This window comes from Bactrocera dorsalis, chromosome 4 (assembly GCF_023373825.1).
Source record: "Bactrocera dorsalis isolate Fly_Bdor chromosome 4, ASM2337382v1, whole genome shotgun sequence".
Classification (NCBI taxonomy): Eukaryota; Metazoa; Arthropoda; class Insecta; order Diptera; family Tephritidae; genus Bactrocera; species Bactrocera dorsalis.
Window position 1 is genome coordinate 599,387 of NC_064306.1, and position 23,750 is coordinate 623,136.

Below are 23,750 nucleotides of genomic sequence, written 5' to 3' on the forward strand. Positions count from 1 at the left end.
GGTACTATCACGGCAGCTGACGGTATTGTGTAAATTAATTCGAAAGCTCGCCTAAGCTATAGCTGAAAGCTCTTGCTTGAAGTTAAAAAAAAAAATAAAATTCATACAGTTGCTTTCTATTCTTTCAAAAAGCTAATGTTGCAAGTGAAAGCTGTTCTCAGGTTTTTCTAAAAAAATAAGCGCCATTTTCATTTTCTTAACAAATATAAGTGGAAGCTCACTTTAACTATAAGTGAAAACTTTTGGAAATTAGATTAAAGCCATTGACGGAAGAATTAAAATTGAAAGCTTTTATTACGTTCAAAAAGTTGTAAAGTGAAAGCTGCAGCTTTACATGCTTTTAATGAAAGAAGCGCATTTGAAATAAATTTCTTCAATTTACAATATGGCTTAAGAACCATTTAAAGTAAATTCTATTGAATTTGTGAAAGCTTTAAAAAGCTAAATTATTTTTTCATACATATACAATAAATAAACAAATTTTCTGCCGCGTTTTTTAATTCTACACATTTGTGGCCACTTAGTCCCGGCATTAGTTTGTACTTATGCAATGCTTTATGGAGCTTTGAAAGAAAAAGCTTTAAATAAACACATAAATCAGCGAGTTAATAGAATCGAGAGCGAAACAATCGCCTCAAGTAGCCGAGAAATGGGGCTAATTGTTACGTTTCTAGATGTGGCACAATGTGCACTTAGATGTCACACATCGTCCAACACATAAACACCTACACATACATATGTATATGCAACACTTTATTAGCCGTATGAGTAAGCTGAGCGCATTGTTGCAGTGTGGCGAGTTTTGTGATTATGAACGCTCCAATTAATTCACACTTGCATCTTAATTTTCACTTCAAGATCACAACAACAACAGCAATGCGCAACCAAAACAGCATACAAAAGTGGACAATGTTATGTGTGGCTTGTTGTTGTTAGTGGCAAACAAAAGTGGCGCACACAATTAACAGGCACTTAAGTGCAACAAAAAACGTCAGAATGAAAATGCCTGCTTATGTGTGGCAACAACAACAACAATGCCTGCTGTTTACACTATTACATTGTTGTGGTCGCGCTGGCGGCCATTTGTGCATGGTTGTTGCGGCATTCAAGTGCTGCTGGCTGCTTTTAAGGGCAGCCGAACTTCGTTTGTAAACAAAAACTGTGGCACTCCAAAAGCCGTTTGTTGCAATTAAATTACGACAATCGCTTGATGCTCATATTCTGATTTGCTGCCTACACGCTTGCGCCCTTCAGCAGCGCCTTGCCGCCGCCGTTGGCTGCCAGCAAAAGTAGTTTGAAAAGTCACATGCAGCCGCGCGCTGTGGCACTTTGATTGCGCGCGCATAAACAATAGAAAATGGGAAAGAAAGCTGTGCAACACAGTGCCAGCGAAACGAGCAACAGCAAAAATAATAAACTACAAACTATTGAATTTCGGCAATCAAATCGTTGGTCTGCTGCCTGTTGCGCGCTGCCGCTGTGGCATTTAATGCATTTTTTGCTGTTTGCGGCATTCACCACAATCGAACGGTTATTTGCGGTTAATGAGTTCGCCTCAGCTGCAACTGAACTGTGGCACTGCGGAAGAGTCAGCTCTGACAGAGTTGTCATAAGCATTTGCTGTCTGCTTGTTTGTGTGTTTGAGCAGGCTTGAATGGCAAAGGCGCGAGCGGAGTGTGAGAGCAGCGGAATATGCTAATGAAAAGAGTTTTATGCATTAAAATCAAATCTTTTTAATAAAAATTCTCAATATTGTTATATGCGGTATGTGCAACATAACGGCTAAATTGGTTTCATTGCGTCTTTTAAATGAATTTATTGCTTCACGTGCAAAATATGAATCTTTCGCGCTCATTAATCTCACTTAAAGAGTTTTTGTGCAACAAATTCATCGATTTGCAAAGCACTCGAATATAATGCAACAAAATCGAATTTTCTATTTATTATTTATTTGCTGTTATTATGTATTTATTTTGCGCAAATTATGCCATTGTGTGCTCTTGCCTGGCAACAACCTTGGCATTTTGCGGTCAATTACAATGGTGACATGTTGCAACTATTAATTGCGCGGCATGGTTGTGCGCGTACGTGCAACAAGTGCAACACTCAGCCAAAGTAATTAATAATCATTAATATCGATGAGCGTTGTTTTTGGTTTTTGCTTTTGTTGTTATTTTTATTTTTTGAACGTGCGATGCATGCAACAGTTGTGCACGCGGTAATTAAAAACGAAAATATTCTCAATGTGTAATAAATGAAAAATGCACAAAAAGAAATTAAATTAAAAGGGATAAATAAATAAAATGTTGCGAGGTCTATTTAATTAAAAAAATGTTAATTGGAGGACCATAAAAAAAAGCTTTGAAATGAACAAAAAATAAAACAAAAACAGCAACAATTTGATGTTGATTTAAGGCAACAAAAAATTATTAATTACAGAAGAATTTAAAAAATTATTCAACATTATTAGAAAAAAAATAAAAAATTAAGAGAAATCGAGGAAAAAAATTAAAAAATAATAATTTGAAATTATTAGAAATTAAGATAATTAAAAAAATTATAATAATTTATTCATTAAAATTAAAAATTAATTCAAATTTATTAGAAATAAAATATAAAAAAATTAAGATATGGAAAAAAAAATTAAAAACGCATTAATTAAAAATAATAATAATTTAGAATTGTTCGAAATTAAGAGAATTAAAAAATTATAACAATAAATTCATGAAAAGTAAAAAAACGACTTAAAAATTATTAGAAATAAACTATAAGAAAATTAAGAGAAATCGAGAAAAAAAAATTAAAAAAAAAATAATAAAAAAAATAATAATTTTAAATTGTTAAAAATTAAGAGCATTAAAAAATTATAACAATAAATTCATTAAAATTAAAAAAAAATAATAATTTAGGTTTTTTAGAAATAAAATGTAAAAAAATTAGGAGAAACGAAAAAAAAATTATTTAAAAAAATTAATTAAAAAAATTAATTTAAATTGTTAGAAATGAAAAATAATGCTAAGAGAAATAAACAAAAACCATAAAAATACTAAAAAGTGCATATAAAACCAAAAAATTAATTTCAATTAAAAGAAAAAATTAATTAAATTGAAAAAGTCATTCAAACTGATTAGAAATAAGATATAAAAAATTACGAGAGTTCAAAAAAAGTATTATAAATATGGGGGACAAACGTTTGTGCATTGAAAATTAAAGCACAATTATCCAGATTTAGAGTAACGCACTGTTGCACAGACTGTTGCAGCGCCACAAATAGCAGCTACAGCGGCGCTTGATTGAAATTTATTGCAGCAATCACGTACTTATGTTGCAACAAACACGCCAACAACAAATGCAGCCACAACAAATAAAAAATATTGTGCAATTAAAGCGCTTGTTTTGTTGCAAACGCTGATTGGAGGAGGCATGTTGCAGTTGCAACCACAGTTACTGGCGCCGCATCAATTTTATTCAAGGTTGATGGCACTTATCAATTGATTTAGACAGATTGGAAACTTAACTGCTTAAACAAACATTGGACTAGGCAAAATGGCACGCGTGCGGGCGTATATACTTACCATAAGAAGAGTAACCGCGTGCGGCACTTGTGGGCAGCGCGTCGAACAGCGCCGCTAGCAACAGCGGTAGCAACAGCAAACGCAGTGGCAAGCGGCGCCGTCGTGGACGCGTTGAGTGCAATCTAGTGGGCGCGCACGCAGAGGGCGTGGCCATGCTGTTGCAAGAACCGCTGCTGGTGGGTTTGGTGTGGTTGTTTTTGGGGTTTGGCCACCCCATTTTCGACTACTGGCGGTCGCACTGCTTACGAAGCGACGGCGTGTGTGTGGTGTGGCACTTAACTATGGCAGTATAACACGTAGTTGTTGTTGGTTTTGTTGTAGTTTTGGTTATTTTAAACACTTCAATTTTGTGGCACGATCAAAACGCGAGCGCTAAATGCCACAACATTAATGACAATGGCAGCATATAAATGTGTGCGATGCTACAGGCAAAAAGGGAGAGAGAAAGAGCGTATTAGGGACGGAGCGCGCGCGAGTCCGGCGTAGGGCGCTTTACTTGCAAATCGGTGACATTGTAAATTTATTTTTTGCTCATAACTAATTGCGAGAAAATGCAGAAATTCACGCGGTTGCACTCAAGTTTAGCTTTTAATGTGTTGCATGCTTCATTATCCCGACAGGATGCTGAAGCAAGGACACGCGCTTTTTGGTATTTACTAAAATGTTAATTTCTTTTTCTGGGTTGTCCGGTTTGTGGGCGTGATGGTCATAAAAATGCACAGCGTGCGGTCGGTGTTGCTGATTTTGCTTTGAACACATTTTATGCCACGGATGTGGCAAAGTGGTGAGTGGCAATGAATGCGGAATCAGTTGACGGTGTCTTAAGTGCTTGAAAAGGCGAGAAATCGCTGCGAGGACAACGCCGCTCTGCATGCTGTGAGCACATATCACCGGATGTGTTGTTGTCACACATACACATTTGTGGCAAATTCAATGCTTCCGTTGCGGGTGTGACCTTTGACTCGTTTCCGCTATCCATTGCTGTCAACGAGTTGGTCAAATTAAGGATACAACGCACACACACACAGACAGACAAATATACAAATAAATAAATTTTCTTCTCCCCGAACGCAGCGCACTGATTTTAATTTGCGCAAAATTTTTATTACGTTTGTGGGCGTCCTACCGCAGCAGTCGCCCATCGCTATTCAGTCAGTTAGTCATTCACTCAAGCTCTCACTCGCTCTTTTGTTGCATTCAATTGCTCATTTGTTTTACACTACAACAGCAACAACCAGCCAGCATTTTGCGTCATTTGCGGTTGCAACAGCGAAAACGCGCGTCTCCAGCGTCTCGCAGGTTGTCGCGCACATACAAATATATAAAAGTATGTGTGTGTGTATGTGTGGCAAGTAACGCAGAGTTGTATGTGGCTTGCCCCTTTGAGCATATTAACAACTCTAATGTGTTTTCTGTTGTCATTTGTTGCCTCCTGCTGGCTGCTCGTCTGCTTTTCACTCAGCTGCCTGCCCTCCCCCTCATCATCCCCATGCGTTTCTTTCACTTTTCCCATTATGCTATTATTGTTGTTGTGCTGAGTGCTCGTCAGGCGTTTTATTGCGACATTTGCAACACTCATTTACATGACAATATTTTTTAAAGATCGCGACGGCATTCGGTGCCGCGACAATAATCACAACAACAACAACAATAGTGCAGCGAAAACATACAGGCGCGTGCACATTGTTGTCATTTTCATATTCAGATGCAAATTTTGCAGAGAAAAAAATTATGCCGAAGGCGCGACGCACTTGTGGGAATATTCTGATTTCGCTTATTTTTTAATTGTTGTTATTGCTGTTTTTTCGCCGTTACTTTTGATGTGCATGATAACTCGAGCACAAGTCAAAAGCAGATAATTATCGGAAAATTGAAAGTGAAAAGAAAGGCTAAATGAGCGGAATAAGAAGACACAGCACAATTATGACCTGGTGGTCCTGCTTTCAAATAAAAACGGAATTTTCTCAATTTTAAAATTTTCTGAATTGGGAAATATTGAAACTTAAGCCAAGCACGAATTTTAATTCTCAATTTTTCTTTAATTTTCAAAACTTAAATTTATTTATTTATCGAAAGACTCAAAATAATTAATTAATTAAATATTTATTAATGAAACATAAATTAAATTAATTATTTAATTTTCAAATTAAATGAAATTAATAAAATTTAAATTAATTAAATTGTAAAAAACTCAAAATTTATAATTAGTAAAATTAATTTAATTAATATTCAAATAAAACAAATTTAAAAAATTATTTAATTTATAAAATGAGTCAAAATTATTAATTAATTAATTTAATTTAATTTTTTTAATTGTTATTAAAAACTGAAATTTATTTATTTATGTACTGTTCAAAAATTATTAATTATTTAGATTAATTTCATTAATATTTGAAATGAAAAAATTATATAATAATTAATTTATCAAATGATCAAAACATTAATTAATAAATGTCACTTAAATAAAATTCAAATGGAAAATTCGAAAATTTTAATTCAATTATTTATCAAATGACTTTAATTAAATTAATTTAATTAAAATAGTTTTTTGCAAACTTTTAAAAATGTTTGAATATTATTGTAATTTCTGGCAATTTCCACGAATTAGACCCCCACGCTTATCGCCCAAAAAGTTCGACTAATGTTATTTGTAAAAACGCCATCATTGTGTTTTCTACCACAAAGTTGCAAGAGTGAACGCGCAGCGCTTTGTGCTTGCAACATGTATTGCATAAGCCAACGGTACTTGCCTCAATAGCGTTTTATAACACTAAACTGTGCTTTAGACTAGCTTTAGTGGCGCGTCATTAATTTTAATGAATAACTTGTTAGCATTAACAGACGATAAGTGAATGAAAATAAGAAATTAAGTAAAAAATCTAGTCAACCCAGCAGGTTGCAACCTATAAAAGCAACAAAAAGCGCCAGCAACTGCAACATGCTCATTAAGATGCATGCAACAGCAAAGTGTTTACAGAGAATTACAGAAAACTGTGCGCCGCGCCTAAAAGCACACTTCCCCAAATGCAGACAAGTCAAAAAATTCTAAAGAACTGCGCCTCAATGCGTATGTGTGTGCGTGTTAAAAAATGTGTTTTTCCTTTCAATATTCAAAAGCCGCCTTGCAACACGCGCATTTCGCTATTGGCGCAAATAAATTATGCGTAAGTTGTAGCAAACACTCAGAAGCAGTCGGGGTTCAGCTGGTCCCCAACATGCGACGTGCATGTGTATGTGTGTGCGGTGAATAATGCATTACTTTGTAGCAGTTTGTGGCATTTTTCTCTGTTTGATTTTTAAAGAGTAATTGGAATTTTAGTTTCAATTAAAAATGCAGGCATTTTGCCAACTACAAACGACTACAAGTACAACAACAACGCACGCGCCAACCAGCTGGTGAAACGACTGTTTCTTTAGTTTATATTAAATAGCGATAAAAAAAGAAAACAAAATAAGAAAAAAGGCAATTTGAACAGCTGCGACATCTGGCGGTCGCTTTGTTTTTGTTTCAGAAGCACATCAATTGCTGTCAAAGCAGTTGAGTACGCTTGGTGCAAAAAAAGCGCTGCATTCAGAGTCTAAACGTCGCTATTTAAGTCTAACTTCTTTACAAAACGATCAGTGAGGTGAGATTAAAAGCATTCTAATGAGTGTTGCTTGTGGCATGAAGCGAAAACACGAGACTTTGGCAAAAATATTAGGTCAACACATGCTCGATGTAGTGACAATAATGCAACAACAGTTTTGCCGTATGACTGTAGCAATCCGTCACATATGGGCTTTATCAGAACTTTTTTAGACCGAATTAGACTTAGCATATGTCATAAATAAGAAAGCTTGATTGGAAAATTTTTAATAATTAAAATTAATGTAATATATTCAGTTAAAAAATTACACATTAATTAAGTAATGAAATTACTCAAAATTATAAAATAATTTAATTATCATTTAAATATATTTCTTTTATTTTAAATTAATATATTTATCGAATGGCGCAAAATTTGTGATAATTAAATTAATAAAAAAATTAAATTAATTAATATTAAAATTAACCAAAATTAAAAAAATTAAATTAATTTATTTATCGAATGACTCAAAATTAATTTCATTAAAATTGAAATGAAAAAAAATTAAATAATTTATTTAATTAAAAAAAAGTTAAGTTAATTTATTTAACGAATAACTGAAAATATTTGATAATTAAAATTAATGTCACTAAAATTCAATGAAAAAAATTAAAAATTTTAAATAATTTGTTTATGGAATGACTAAAAATTATTAATTAATTTAGTTAATTTAGTTAATATTCAAAGAAAGTTTAACTAAATTTATTTAGCGAATGACAATTCATTAATAAAAAATAAGTAATTACACATTAATTCATGATTTAAAATTATAAATTAATTTTATTATTATTCAAATATTTTTTTAATTTGAAATTAATTTATTTATTCAATGACGCAAAATTTGTGATAATTAAAATTAATTTAATTAATACTCAAATAAATTTTTTTTTTTAAAATTAAAATAATTAATTTATCGAATGACTAAGAATTATTAATTATTAAAATTAATTTTGTTAAAAATCAAATTCAACAAATTTTAAAAAATTAGTTGAAATTAATTGAAATTAATTTTTTGACAATTTTCACGAACTATACTCCTTGCTGTGTCACAAAAATATCGACTCATGTGACTAGTAAAAAAAAACTTCAAAGCTCTGAGTACTTCAAAGTAAGATCAAATACCTTCCCTATGCCATACAGGCCCGTTTGTACCACTTGCTTGAGATGCTGCAACGCTTCAAGCGTATAATTGCCGTTTCTGTGTTATTGTATTTGCAAAATATTTTAAGTAGTTTTAAGAATATTGCAATTTTCAATGCTTAAGTGGCAGCACTTGGTCGCCACGTATGCTGACACATGCTGCCGCTTGCCATTTGTATTTGCCTAAACTTTGCCAAAAAATTTCGCATTCGCCAACACATATTTCTTTGTTGAATATTATGCAATAACGGTATTTATTATTAGCGCTCAGCATATGATGTCATATACTTGGCAGCAATTATCGGCGTTGAAAGTAAAAGGCAATGAAATTTGGTCAAGAGCGTTGCTAATTGCAAGAAAATATTGTATGTATGTATGTATTGGTGGAAAATTGAGTTTTGAAAATATTTTCCAACTAATTTTACATAATTAATTGTAAGTAAAATGTTGCCTGAGCATTAGAAATGAGATTTTTTAGACTTTAAATGCATAGCACGCGCCTTCCGCTCATCTCTGCCCGCAATTCGGTATCTAGTTAGGCTTGTGTGTGCTTCTGCCTGCGCTTTTGTTGAAAAAATCGCTGGCTTTGTCAAGTTCAAGTGCAATTGTGGCATAAATTTAAATAAATAAATTACAACTCAATTAAATTTGCCATGCCGGTGGCTTGCCGCACCACTGCTGGCGAAATAACAGCCAGCGCAGCGCGTCTAAGTATTTGCATATGTAAGTACATAGAAACCGAATACCCAAACAAATATGTGGCTGCATAAGCAGATTTTTACCCGCAATTTAATGCACAGCCGTGTGCAAGTGTGCGTGTGCGCCCGTGCATTGCCGAAAACAGCGCAGTAGTCATTTTACAGCGCTTACGTAGCCCATCCGCTCGCCAAGCCGCCAAGCCGCCTGTGTGCATATGTGCACCGCATAGAACATGTGATCGAATCGGGCAGCTAAAGCAGGTATTTCGGTTTATGGGTGCACCTGTGGCGGTGCATGGTTACACAGCCGGCCGGCGATGCAACACCCACACTGGCAGTGCGCACTCGAGCGAATGCTGGCCGTTTTATTGAGCGTTGGATGACGTTACCCTTGTAAAATTCGGGCTTTATTGCAGTATTTGCTTTAATTATCTCACTGTTGTTATTGTTTTTGTTCAGAGTAGATTTTGTAAAGCAAGCAAATAGCGCATAGATACATATATGTATGCATGTACGGATGTTTTTCTGATTGTTTTGTAAAGAGCGCGCAAGTTCGCCAAATTCGGCTGAGAGAAAAAATGAGGAAGCCGGTAAAATTTCTGTTTTTTTTTTTGTTCAAAACCTTTTCAGCGCTGAGTGCTCGTAATTTCACTGACTTTTTCCTCATTTTACAACGCGACTTTTGCGCTTACCATACACGCTGAGGGCTGAGAAACTCCAATTTCAGCGCGCTGCTTCGTTGAAAAGTATTAGCCGAGCGACAACAGCTGCGCCCAAGAAGTGCTGCAGTCAGCAGTTTATGTCCGTCTAAGACAAACTGAAGCGTACAAAATGAGGAAGAGCGTGAGAGAATAAATATGCAACACTTCTGTGTAAATAAAATGCAGAAAAACATAAGCGCGTCCACAGACAGAGTCCAAAGTTCGTTCCCGCGACAGTCAGGTCTACATAACCGGAACGGACCCGGGTTTTTATCCGGCCTAGGACTGTCGCACTGACAGCTTTCCTACAAATTACTACAGGAATATTTTCTGCCGCTACAAGAACAACAACAAAAGACTCTTAGGCGCTGAAATTCTTCTACAAAATTGCTTGGTTGGCATTTCTGTCATTATGCCACACCCACGATATGCTAATACATGTTGGTTAAATATTTCTCACGAATGGGAAAAAAATCGCTGAAGAATTGCGGAAATTTGCGCGAATTATTGCCGATAATCGGCAGCAAATTGCGGCATTTTTCGTGCAACATATGCAAATGCTTGTTGAAAGTTCGCTGAAATTGCGACAAACAAGCGGCATTTAATCATGTTTGTTTGTGTGTGTGTGTGAAGACGACTCAATCAGCTGCTGCCGCGTGCAAACAAGCAGGCATTATTGCCGCACGATCGTTGATTTCGTCATGCAACAACAGCAATAACCAAGCACCGCGAGTAGGAAAAGTGGGCGCAGCAGCGTCAAATCGCGCTTGTTCGCCTTCTTGCCACATCGTTTAATGTGCTTTGACAGTCGCGTAGTTTGCCTGCCACATTTACATTGCATTACGTTGTTGCATGCCGTCACTTCATAGCAAACGCTGCATACAAGAGCGCTATAAGCACACACATACACACACACGAGCACAGTGTCAAGATCACTTTGTTGCCCCATTAGATATTTTTGGCCGCTCAGCATGAATTTTTATCGCTTTTGGCAGCATATTACAGCGCATGCAACAAATGGCTGGCGTTGCTGTCACCAGCGCACCGCCGCATGATCGCGTACGCGGCGGCGGCGTTATTTATTGTGTAGCATGCAACAATGTGCGGCGCTCACTAGCCTATGTTTGATGTCTAATTTTATATGTTTTGAAGCAAATTTCCAGCTACCAAATTTGTTTTCCCTCCGTCATTTTCAAATGCTCTTTCTTTTCGGCGCTTTTCAGTAATTTTACTGCAGCGGCGGCGCAAGTGTAGGTGCAACACGCTTGCTGCTGGCTCGTAGGCGGTTAAGGGGCGGCATAATTCGATTTCTTACCGACAGTGATTAATAGTATTTGATTAATGACGAGGTAAATGGGTGATTAACCCGCGCTGTTGTTGGAAAAATAGTTTTGCTGGAGGAGTATTTTAAATTTATTGGAAAAGGCGGCGAACTAAATTCTGAAAAGTTGGAAATTTTTGGAATTTCGAAAACACCTGCATTTCTTTTTCCATTTGAGCCAAAAAATTAGTTTCTGGACACGTTTCAATGGCTGTGTATTTCTCGAACGGTTGTGCTATAAAAGACTAAATTCTTTCAGGTGCACTTTGAAATAACAATAATAATACGAGGGGCGATCCTGCAACTAATTCGACTGCAGTACTCAGACGAAAATGAAAATAATTATGGGGAACATTTGTTCAAAAAATAATTGCTAATAAATATGTTTCTGATATTCAAATACATCCACAGTTATATTGATTTTTGGGAAAAAAGTCAGAGAAATATTAATAATAAATATTCAATAAATTATTAATAAACATTAAACAACTAAATTAAAAAAGCTTTTCTCTACAGTTTCACTGATTTTTTTGTTTCTTCAACTAACAATAAAAAAAACGTTAACTTGGGCGGCACCGAAGCCATAATCCGCTTCATAAATAGCGAAGTAACTTGATTTTCATCCTACAGTTTGTATGACAGCTATATGATAAAGTTGTCCAATCTTGAAAATTTTTTTAGATATTATAGCGTTATTTTAGGGAAAAATCTACACCAAATTTCGCAAAGAAGTCTCGTCAAATGAAAAAGTTTTTCTTATAAGCACTTGATACCGATCGTACAGTTTGTATGACAACTATATGCTATAGTGATTCGATCTAACCAACTTCCTTAGAAATTGCACCATTGCATAAGACAATAATCTCTGCAAAGTTTCGTGACAATATCTTGTTAAATGAAAAAGTTTTTCAAACAAGCACTTTATTTTTTTCGTTCAGGTTTTATGAGAGCTATACACGGTAAAGATCCATTTAATAGAGCTTTCACTGTATTTTTTTATTTATGAATGGTTTTTACTATCCTGTCTTCTAAGTGGGTTCGAACTGGACACGGTGTGCTAAATTTTACTAAAATCGGTTTAGTAATTTAGGAGTCCATCCCGGACAAACAACGTCACACCTAATTTTTATATACAAAGATATATACTTTCTGGCTCTCTGGCGTTTTCTTTCGGGTATTACAAGCTCTGTTCAGGGTATAATAAATCAAATACAAAAATTTGTAAAATCTTATTTTTGATACAAAGAAATTAATTTCATCTATAATTAACCGGACAATAAGTTTTGAAAACGCAAATGTTTAGAAATTTGATCGTCATTAGGAATTGCTAATTTCAAAAGACATGCATAACATGCCACAGGAACAGAATTTCAGTCATAAATTACATTTTCTTGGCAATAAATCAAGTAATGGTTGCACTTCATAAATTTTCCAAAATATTTGGTGCATACAAACTCAGTGCAACGCATGGCAGCCACATTTTGTACGTTTGGACTTCTGATATAAGTACCTGGTTCATATTGAGAGGGGCAAACGGAAATAAAGTTTATATAAAAAATACAACAAAACTATATAAAAGTCCCAGCCAAAAAGTCGCGGTGTGGAGAAATTTTGAAAACAAATTATGGAATACCGAAAATAAAACAACGTCAGCGCGCTACATGTGCCACATATGTATATGAAATGGGGGAGGGCGTCACAGCTGCAGTGCCTTATTTATGCAACGCAAATAAACATAATTCTTGCTCGCACACACATACACACATACCATACAAGTAAAAATGGAAATCATTTTCTTTTTCTTTGCATGAAATAAAAGTGCTTGCAACACGGTGTGCTTTACGAGCAAGTGTGAATTCGGACGCCACAAACTCTTCAGCGCATCTCTGTCATTTGCGCATTCGATTTTGATTAGGTGTTCGATTGGTGTTCAGCGTTCAATTGTGGCGCAATAAATTCGGTTTTGTGGCACCCTTTTTACGGCTGCACTATTAGCGCACACAGTTGAAGTTGCCACTTTATGATTTTAGCGTCAAAGCGCTAAACTGTGAAGTGATCGCGCCGTTGATGGACCGATGGTAGCTGAGTTCATTTCCAACAATTTCGCTGCGAGAATATACTTGTGTGCGTGTGTTGGTGTGACAATTGGAATTGCTCGAAAATGTTTCTTAAAATGTGGCAAATGTGTTTGCTTTTCAATTCCTCAATAATGGATGGATTAATAGCTGAATTTGTAGCGTTTAGTTGGAGACAGTGAAGGAAAATATATCATTAAGTGAGACAAATGATTGCGTTTCTGAAGATGTAGAAGAGTATTTATGAGCGAAGCGTGTTAAGTTTATAGAAATTCCAGGTACTAAAATTAATGGCCAGAATTCCTACGCCAATCAAAGGACAGTGAAATTTACACAAAATTTTATGCTTTATCTAAGAAAGAAAATACGCTTAAATAATGCGAGAATTCTGCAACTTTTCTGTAACTAACTTTACTTGAAAATAAAAAATTGAGTTTTAATAAATTTGAAAAAAAAGCTTTTAACTTTATAAAAAAATTATTGCACAATAAAATTGGAAAGCGAAAAAAAATTTTGCAAGAGAAAATCCAAAATTGAATTTTAATAAATTTGAAAAAAAGCTTTTAACTTCATTAAAAAAATATTGAAGCATAGTTTGCACAATAAAAATTGAAAGCGAAAAAAATGTCCAATAGAAAATCTAAAATTTAATTTTAATAATAAAAAAAAAGCTTTTAACTTCATTAAAAAATATTGAAGCATAGTTTGCACAATAAAAAATGAAAGCGAAAAAAAATTTACAAGGAAAAATCTGAAATTGAATTTTAATAAATTTGAAAAAGGCTTTTAATAAAAAAAATATTGAAGCATAGTTTGCGCAATAAAAATTGAAAGCTAAAAAATTTGCCAGAGAAAATCCAAAATTGAATTTTATTCAATTTGAAGAAAAGCTTCTTCGTTGAAAAAATATTTTTTTTTTAAGATAGAACAGGTCTTTAAGGAGTATTCTCGTCTAGAATTAAAAACCAAAAAGTAATTTTTTGGACTTTTTATATTGTTAAAGCTTAACTATTCAAAAATTTGTTTACCAGAGGACTTTTCAAAATTCAAATTACCATATTTTCGGAGATATATGCAGGTAAGCTAAACATCCAAAGCTTTACGACTGGAACTAACGAAACTTTCTCAAAACGAAAATATCGCCTTCTTTGCAACACTATCAAAATTGCTTGAAATTCAAGACTCTAGAGTAGCTTTCTTTGAAACAGCTAGCTCAAAGCCTTAAAAATTATTTTTATAAACCTCAAACAAGCAAATATTCACACATACATTTTTAGAAATAAATAGTGTTGAAAATTCAGCCGTAAAGTCTAAATGGTGCCACAGATAGTCCAAATCGCAGAGGACATTGAAATTAATATTGTTCACAGCACACAAATTAGCAAAAGGACTTAAAATTGAGGTCGATTTACAAATTACCGGCATTTAAGTCAACTACCCGCCCACACACTGCCACGCCCCCACGCATAAATTGTTAAAATTGTATTTTATTTTTAAACTGTCGCTCCTGCCACACACACTCTTTCGCCTGTATATATGCACGATGAAGCACACAAACTCTTGCAAGCGTTGCACATGTCCACTTGCAACACTTGAGTGCAACAACGCTGTCACGGCAGCAAGAGACGTTAAATTCAAATTCGCATTTTCTCGCATTTAAGGACAATGCAACGGTTTCATTTATTATTTCTCATGGCGTTGCAAGCAATTTGATTGAGTAAAAGTGCTTTTAATGTTCTCTTGGGCAATCACAAAAGACGTTTCACTCGCTTCCAAGTCCTTTGCTGCGGTCCAGCAGCAATTCGCCTGTCATTTACTGAGTGCCACTGAAAAACGTTTTGAATTGTTTTTGCATTATCTGCCACATGAATTTGTTTTTAGGTCCGCATCCTTTCAAATGCTTTAAAAATTAAATATAAGCGAACACTACCGTTGCACACCGTCGGTTATTTCCGTTATCTGCGCTTTTAAACTTTTTTTATTTTTTCTAGTTCGTTAATATTTCTGGTTGATTTTTTGAAACACCCGCGTCAACCACTCTATAGAGTTTCCTTTGCCTTTATAGTCAAAGTAGTCAGAATAGCCGACACCAAGTGTTTTCAGCGCACAAAGCTTTCGCACGAGCTCACGTCTGCAGTTGGACTGAAGCATTTGAAATTTCCACTTCGCTACGAGGCGTTCGTGTTGAGCCGGAAAAGCCAACGCTGTGCAACGACGGCGGTGCCAGCGCCCACCGCGCAGCAAGCCGAACAAAATCGTGGCACACACGGCACCACATGCGGCAATGACACGCGTAACGACGCGTCACACTAGAGCGCGCCGGCAGCGGCCCAAGCACTCGTGTTGAGCCGAAGCGCACTAGTGTTGACAGCCGAGGCCAGCGCTGTACAAATGTTTGCTAATGTTTGGCAGTCGCGTGCGCGCTGTTGGTTGCTAGCTGCGGCGCCTGCAGCGCTGACCTTTACAGCGACTTAACAGCCACGACAACAGCGCTGTTAAGTTGGCGCGCCTGCCACGGCGGAAGTGCTTGCAGTGTTGCCGGCTGAAGGCCGAGCGCCAACTGCGCGCTGACTGCGACGCCCCATGTGGCGCGGTGTAAACAAAACAAACGCCATTTGGCGCAAAGTCGCCAGCACGTGCTGCATGCCACACAGGTGTACAGCGGTGCATATGGCGAGCAATTTGTGCGCGCAAAACAACTGTTGCATGAACGCGTGAACGTTGGCAAAACCTATGCGTATATGTAACTGAAAAAATATATTTGTTGCAAAAAGAAAATACTTGCAACATGGAAAATGTTGCTGCTGTACAACTCTGCGGTGGCAGCTTGTAATAACACACAAATTTATTGCGCGTAAATCGCGCGGATTCCGAGCATGAAATGCATTAAGTGCAAGCATAGCGCCAAATGAGCGCCCAGTGTTGGAAAACGAAGAAATTGTGTGCTTTTTTAATTTCCCACTTTAATGCCACAGAAAAAGGCAACAACTAATGCAAACAACGAAAGCACGCAAAATCAATTAGAATTCGCCATAATGCAGTAATAAATTTGCATTTATTGTTGCAAGTGGCAAGTACTTTTTGCCACTTCATAGCATTTCGTGCAGATAATTTCACTTCGCGTTAAAAAAGCGAGAGCTGGAATTTCGCAAATATATCCATTTCGGATTTGTGCACTTGCCACAAAATTTATTACATATGTTGCACATTTACATTCACCGCGCAAATGTGTGCTTTTTGCAAATACACACACACCCTCAACGCGTAACGAATGTGTATATGTGTGTGTGTGGGCGTTTTTGCGTTTTGTGTGTGTCAATTTGTCCGCTGGGAGTGTTTGGCTTTTGCTCGCAAAAAGGTGGCAAGATGATTTCGTGTCTAGCGAAAGTGAAAATTTGTTGTCTAAAATTGTGCTACAACGAAAATTTAATCAAAACAAAATGCTTTAGTGCAATAAAGTTGTAAAGCAGCGCTGTTAGCAAAATTGTTGAAAAGCGCTAACAAAATCGAAAAAGTCGCAAAAAAATGACATAAAACTAAATGGTTTTCGTTGAAGGTAAAGATATGAGCGTAAATATTAATGAAAGCCCCACACCAACCGTCTTAATCCAGATGCAGAGTAGTTGGGGTAACGTCAAGCGGTACGGGAATACTCGTAAGCGCACACCCACTAATTGTTAAGGAGCTAATGGAAAGCGGTCGTTAAAGCAGAGGTACGCGATTAATTTCTGTGTGAAACTCGGTAAATCTGCGACAGAGACGTTTGATATGATCAAAGAGGCTTACTCCAGGCCAGTGAAAATAATGCTCATTGTCTATTTTGACATCAAACGCATCGTCCCCCATGAATTTGTTCCTCCAGGACAAACCGTCGACGCCAAGTTTTATGTGGAAGTCTTCAAGAGACTCAAACGACGGGTCAATCGAGTATGGCAAGACATCGCAGCCGATTGGAAGTTGCACCACGGCAAGACCCCGCCTTTCTTGTGAACACCTACCTAACCAGGTTTTAAAAAGAGTCGGTACTGAGGAGACTAGTCTTTCGTTTCCCGTGAATAAACACTAAATGAAATGAAAGCAGTCCGAGCTCCGAATTCTGAGCCTCTGAAACAGTTAACTATAAAGGCACGTAATGAAGACGTCGATGCTGCCAGCAATATCAGCTTTTTCGGTGACGTCACTTTAGCGTACGTTAGTTAAGTTTCAAGCTTGCCATGGAATGTCTATTTTAAGCATAAAACAATGTGCTTCGAAGCTGTGGCATGCTGTATGCAGTATCTAAGTACTGTCACACATCCAGTAATTGAAAAAAGACAACTTTTAATAAACTCACGCTTTTGCTTAGTACTTTCAGCAACTTTTTTGACATTCTCGCTGTCGCTGCTAGATAAATCTGGAGAAAAGTTTACAAATCCACCCACAAAGCCAGCAACGTTTGCCCGCAACAAATGAAAGTGAGTGTCAGCAAACAAGAGCACTCAATATAGCAGCCAAGTGGCGAACAACAACGCTCAATACCATACACTGCTGACAGCACGCCCACACACATGATGCACAAATACCACGGCCAGCGCTTAATCCTGCCCACAGGATGTGATTGCGACAAAAAGCCGGGCAGCTAGTGCCGCTGGAAGCTCGGTGTGAAGTGCGTAATTTTAAACTGCAACAAATTGTTTTTAGCGTCACAAAACGCTGCACATTCGTTGCCACTTTTTACAGTAGTGTAAATATTTTACCAGTTGTTGCCATTGTTGTGCTTGCAACTGTGTGCGTGCACACTTATTTATGATTTGGTGTTACACTTTTTCCACTGCAACGATTTATTTGCACTTTTTCAGCAATTAATTTTCATGGAAATTTGCTTGTTTTGCTTGCTGCACTCGGTTTGTGTTTGGAAATTTCAAAAATAGGTTTTCGGAGTGTATCGGACTATAATAATATAACGGTTTGTTTAACGAATTGTGTAATTTATTGATTATTATACAAAAAGCATGTGTGCTTTGGCACAGATTGGACATATTTTGGCACGAACAGAAGCTCGTTTTCAATTCGTTAGAAATATTTTGGGCAAGTGCAAAGTCCTCAAATGTCAAACGAATTTTGAGAAAATTTTTTGTGTATCGAAATTGCAAGTACCATAAATCACTTACATAAAGTGAGCGGGTAAAATCTCAAAAATTTTAAAACTTAAAAAAAATTTTAACTTTTGATTGATTTTTTTTTTTTGTTTATTTTTTTTAAGTCGAAATTTCCTACTTCGCCCTCATGAGTAATCAACCTATTTACCTAATTTAAGATTTCTTCCATGAAAGTGAAACATTTTTGTACAAGATAAAAATAAAACACCCAAAAACTTCAATATTTGAATTTTTTAAATAAATTTGAGGTTATGTGAAAAACATGTGTACACAACAGTTTTAGATCTTTTTATCGTCTACAACCTTGTCATACAACTTCTTTCTGTAAGACTTGTAGATTTAGTGGAAACTGAGTTAAACCATTTTTAAACCTTAAAAATTCAAACACACCCCTCCTCTTCCTTTTCTCAAAAAGCGTACAATTTTTTAGCTTTTCTAAGCTCTAGACCCTATTAGGCTGTTAATATAAAACAACCGCTTCAAGATGTTTGGTTAAGTTCGGACTAAAAAAATAATCAAATAACCGCGTATTCTACCAATTCCCAGATAATTTAACGCATTAAAAGGATTACTTAAATATAAAAATTACTTAAAACACAAGCCTTTGATCGAAATGTGTCGCCACTTACCTTCTGGTTTAGTATCAGGGCAGTCTCGCTCGTCGGTGCCGTCAAGGCACTCCACTCTGCCGTTGCAGAAATACTCCAGCGGTAAACAGCGACCGTCACATTTGAACTCGGCGTCGGAGCACACTGCAAGCATTCGGTAAAGTAACGATTAGAATACGAATTTCGCCATTTAGAGGCATGGTTAATAGGTTCATTCATGATGTTAAACGAGCACGACTTGTTCAATTCAACTGAGATGGAAATATACAACTGAGTAAACAATTTTGGTGAGAAAAAAATTAACTAAAATACTTGCAAATATTTACAGTAAAAAATTAATAGATAATTGATTCAAAAATAATAAAAATTTTCAATGGTTAGTAGTAATTTCTGCAAATGTCTAAACTTTCGCGATATATAAATATACAACAATACATTGGTCGCTTAGGAAAAAAATGTTTTTGCAAACATTTCAAAACAGTTAATTTTGAAAATGGTACTTCTTATGTTTTCAAATTTACCATTGTGATCAATATTCACTTGGCAACCCTAGAGGCGCTTGCTGCAGTTGCTAGGGACAAACACAGATGAGCTAACGTAATTCATATAAATGGTTTGTGTATGGGATTGGGAACACATAAAGTTTTTTTAGGGTTTTAGGTTAGGAAGGAGTGGGCTTGTACTTATAGATACAACTGTATGTATATATATATTGCGGGATATATTAAGGTGGGTTTTTGGAACACATTTAGTTTAGGGTCTGTTTGAATGCGCTGATGTGACGTCACACAAAACACTATACCATGTTCATAGCCTCCATCATCTTCACCTCCAGGCAGATTACCATCAACGTCGCCCTCTTTGTCATCCAGTCCGCCGGAAATAAAACCACAATCTTCTTCGTCCTCACCGTCGGGACAGTCTTCGTGATCGTCACAGCGTTGTTCGTCGCAGATGCGGGAACCAGACTTGTAGCACGTGTATGTGGCATCACCGCGACAACCGGCAGCCGTGAAGACTGTCGAACGGTCGGTTGAAATGCCATAATCATCGCCGGAACCCTCGTCGAAGTTGGGATTATATGCCGGCTCGTCGGTTTCGGACACTTCGGGCGCTTCAGTGGGCGTTTCGGGTCCTTTGGGTTGTTCGGGTTCTTCGTAGGGGTCTGCATTTATCAAATCGAAATAGTAATATGGTAATAAAACATTTGAAAGCTTTCAATTAACCGACTTGCGTCGGTACACCCTGTAAATGGCGCGAAGCGTACAAAGAGCGTGCGAGCACAGTGAAAGAGAGGACACACATATAAGTACAGAAACGGGGAACACATCACAGGTACATAAGTAAATTGACCCAACACATAGGGGTGGAGCGGCAGTAAGTGTTAGGACCGTGGAAAACGTATGTAGAGGGTAAAATACAAACACGAACACACAGAGATGGCTTTATTATAAAAGACACAAGGATTACGAGGTGATGTAGACGTTCTTGCATGAGTACGGATCATGAGACTGAATGTATACGCGTATGGCTGTATGAGGAATGAGCAAGAGAAAATGGAGAATGATCAATGCGTTTGCGTGGTGAGAGAACAAAAAGCGATAAATATGAAGTATGAAAGAGCACAGGGTGTGGCATGTGAAAAATGAGAATGCGATTTCCAGTAAACCAGGCTGTTGGAATTGAGAAAGCACTAATCTTGTTTTTTTTTATTTTGAAATAGCTTATGAAAAGCAAGTTAATGAATTTGTTCACTTAAAACCAGCTTCTTTAGAAGAAAATTATGTAATGAAAGTACGAAAGAATTGAGAATGTAACACAATATGGTTAATGTACACAAATGTTAGAAGAAAATATACGTATAACGAAAGAAATACAACAAATAAACAACAAAGCAATAATTTGTAATCCCAATGTTAAAATAATCAAGCTAAAATCAGAGAAATTATGATTATTTCCCGTTAAATATTATAGATATTTTAGTTTAAAGGGTTGTAGGTTAGTTATCTCTGAAACTTGGACTAGGCTTGGACTACTATTGCAATCTTTGCATTTCAGCCAGTAGCGCCAAGCGGGAGGGAAAGAGAGAGACAAAGTATGAAACACAACCGAAGCTAAATACGACTAAATACCCGAAAGCGCATTTTTATAATTTGCTTAGTAAGCCACGCAAATATTTTTGCCTTTACTTATTAGTTAACCATTAGTTAAGGATTAGTTTGGTCAGTATTTAGATACGAATAAGCGTCTAAGGTTAGTTGGTGTGAGCAGTGTTAATAAAGCATTTTGTACAGCCACATTGCAGTCAGTTAGAGACTTTCGGTGCTAAGCGATCGCTTTTATAGACCGTGTCCAGCTATAAAGCACTTAACCCTCTATAACTCAAAACCTCCAAATTAACTATTTTTAGTGGAATCGGTTAGTTTTATGGGAAAAATATACAGAAATTATTATTTTTTTTTTACTTTTTATTTATAACACATATAACACAAAAAAAGGGAGTGTACAGCTTACAGGAAACAATGAGTAACAGTGATAAAGAAAGTGGGCAAAATTATGAGTAAAATGGAAATCCTTCAGGACAAATGAAAGTTCTTGAAACAATTATTGTTTTTGGTATAGCATAAAGCTAACCCGCACTTTTCACACACCGTGTGAGTGAACGCGGCACATTTCGGGATTTTGCATCGGATTTTTTTTCCGCACATTGAGGCCAGTGCCCGACTTTCACTGAAGAAAAAGCTTCATTGGAAAAAAGTAACGGCACTTAGTTTGTTTTGCTTATGCTTGATTAGAGGAATGGAGTGTAGACTACATTCTACATTGCTTGACAAGACGAAAAAAATTACTACGAGTAGAATTTAGAAAGGTGAAACGGTTTGTTGCCTGTGGTCTACCATACGTTATAGAGGGTTAAATCTAAAAATTTGTATTTATAGTAAATAAAGTATTATGCGGACTTCTGTCAGCGTTAAGACGCTACCTCGTCCTGCTGCGTCTTCTCGATTCCGCTGCTCTTCTTCATATTCGTACCGGCGACGCTCAGCTTCTGCTTGTTCTGCACGACGACGTGCCTCTGCTTCATCAGCCAGTCTGCGTTCTTCTTCAGCCCGTCGATACTCTTCTTCTTCCTGTGCAGCACGTTGGCGTTCTTCCTCGGCACGGCGACGTTCAAATTCTTCATATTGTAAGCGACGATGTTCATTTTCTTCTTGTTGACGCTTTTCTTCAGCTTGACGATGCTCATCTTCTTCTTGCTGACGCTTCTCTTCAGCAAGGCGACGCTCCTCTTCTTCCTGTTCAATGCGTGCACGTTCTTCTTCATTACGACGACGGGTCTCTTCATCATATTCCACATCGTTGTCCTCCTCAGTTGGATATGGTGTAAAGAGGTCATTTTCTTGGTCCGGATATGGCTCATATCTATCATACGGGATTTTGTCGGCGTCCTCTTCCAGTTGATTATGTTGCCCCTCCTGTTGTCGTCGTTCTTCTTCTTCTTTTTCAGCCAACTCATTTGCTTTGTCTTCTTCTTCAGCTTGACGACGTGCTTCTTCTTCTTCAGCCCTCATGCGTTCTTCTTCGGCGCGACGTTGCTCGTCCTCAGCTTGACGACGTGCTACTTCTTCTTCAGCTCTCAAGCGTTCCTCTTCAGCACGACGTTGCTCGTCCTCAGCTTGACGACGTGCTTCTTCTTCTTCAGCTCTCAGGCGATCTTCATCAGCGCGACGTTGTTCGTCTTCGGCTTGACGACGTGCTTCTTCTTCTTCTTCTTCTGCCTTCGCTCGTTGACGTTCTTCATCTTGTTCAGCTTGCTGGCGTCTTCTTTCCTCCATTTGAATGCGCTGGCGTTCTTCACAAAACGCCTCTTCCTCATCGTCACCATCGGAGCAATCTGACTGATTATTACAGAGACTTTCACAAGCAATGGACGAACCATCTGCACACCTAAATCCGACTTCTGGATCGCATTCATAACCAGTAGGCACTTCGTCACCGCCTTCACCATCATACTCTTTTGCTGGATTATAAACGGCATCTTCAAGATCTTCTAATGATAAAAGTTCAAGTCGAATTAAGTGATTAAATTCGATGATCGTGAGAAGAAGAAATGTATATTTGAAGATGGCTTTTTCCAAAAATGCTGTTATCTCTTACCCCCAGAACCATTATGAGGTGAATAGAATTTTCCCTAAAATTTTATTCCCGAGTGTCTTTCAGTTCCCAAGAAAATAAATAGCCAAACTGTTTTTATCTACTCTTCAGAAAGATTTCTTAATAGGTATTAAAGGACCCCAGTGTTTAAAGAAGTTTACGGTTATATTAGGAATTTCGGAAAAGAGTTTTGAGTGTTATACGCTACTAAAGGACAATATTAAGGACTAGATTTTACAAATTTCATAGAAATTATTTAACCAATACTAATAGAGGGGCAAGTTTTATCCATTAAACGTTAGTATGAACTTACCGGTCTCGCGCTTGAAATAAAAGCGTTCGTCAGCCTCGACGCCTAAGCCACCCAGACGATGGTAACGGGCAATTTGAGTTTCGAAGACATTTTTGAAATCGGTGTTACCTCTCGGTAGTTGCAGCTCAACCAGGGCGTAAACTTTGAATTTATCATTGTTCGGACTGGGCCATAAAAACAAAATAGTCAGAGTTACAGTGGCTTTGAGTTCGTTAGTTCGCTCACCTTATGGACTTCAATGTTGGATTTATTTCAAAATCTTCATCGCTGAACGTGGCATGGAAAAGATCGCGGAAAGCGATCTCCAGCTGGCGGTGTAATTCCAAAAATTTTTCACTCAATTCGTAGGAAAAATCATCGGTCCACGGTTCGTTAATGATAAAATACGTGTGCCCTGGAA

The 23,750-nt window shown here is 36.9% G+C and overlaps 1 protein-coding gene across 39 annotated transcripts in view; it reads right to left on the reverse strand.

The window, feature by feature from the left end:
* LOC105230483 (basement membrane-specific heparan sulfate proteoglycan core protein) overlaps positions 1-23,750 on the reverse strand; it is a 150,821-nt gene that overhangs the window by 74,160 nt on the left and 52,911 nt on the right. For 33 of the 39 annotated variants that reach the window (XM_049456059.1, XM_049456058.1, XM_049456057.1 and 30 more), the window contains exons 4-8: positions 23,576-23,744; positions 23,351-23,514; positions 21,866-22,933; positions 19,685-20,047; positions 18,904-19,026 (exon numbers count right to left, since the gene is read on the reverse strand). In XM_049456059.1, coding sequence (XP_049312016.1) covers positions 18,904-19,026; positions 19,685-20,047; positions 21,866-22,933; positions 23,351-23,514; positions 23,576-23,744 — 1,887 coding nt within the window. Of the gene's footprint in view, positions 1-3,575; positions 3,998-15,066; positions 15,298-18,903; positions 19,027-19,684; positions 20,048-21,865; positions 22,934-23,350; positions 23,515-23,575; positions 23,745-23,750 lie in introns of those variants that run through there. The other 6 variants (XM_049456060.1, XM_049456081.1, XM_049456067.1 and 3 more) reach the window with 6 other exon arrangements.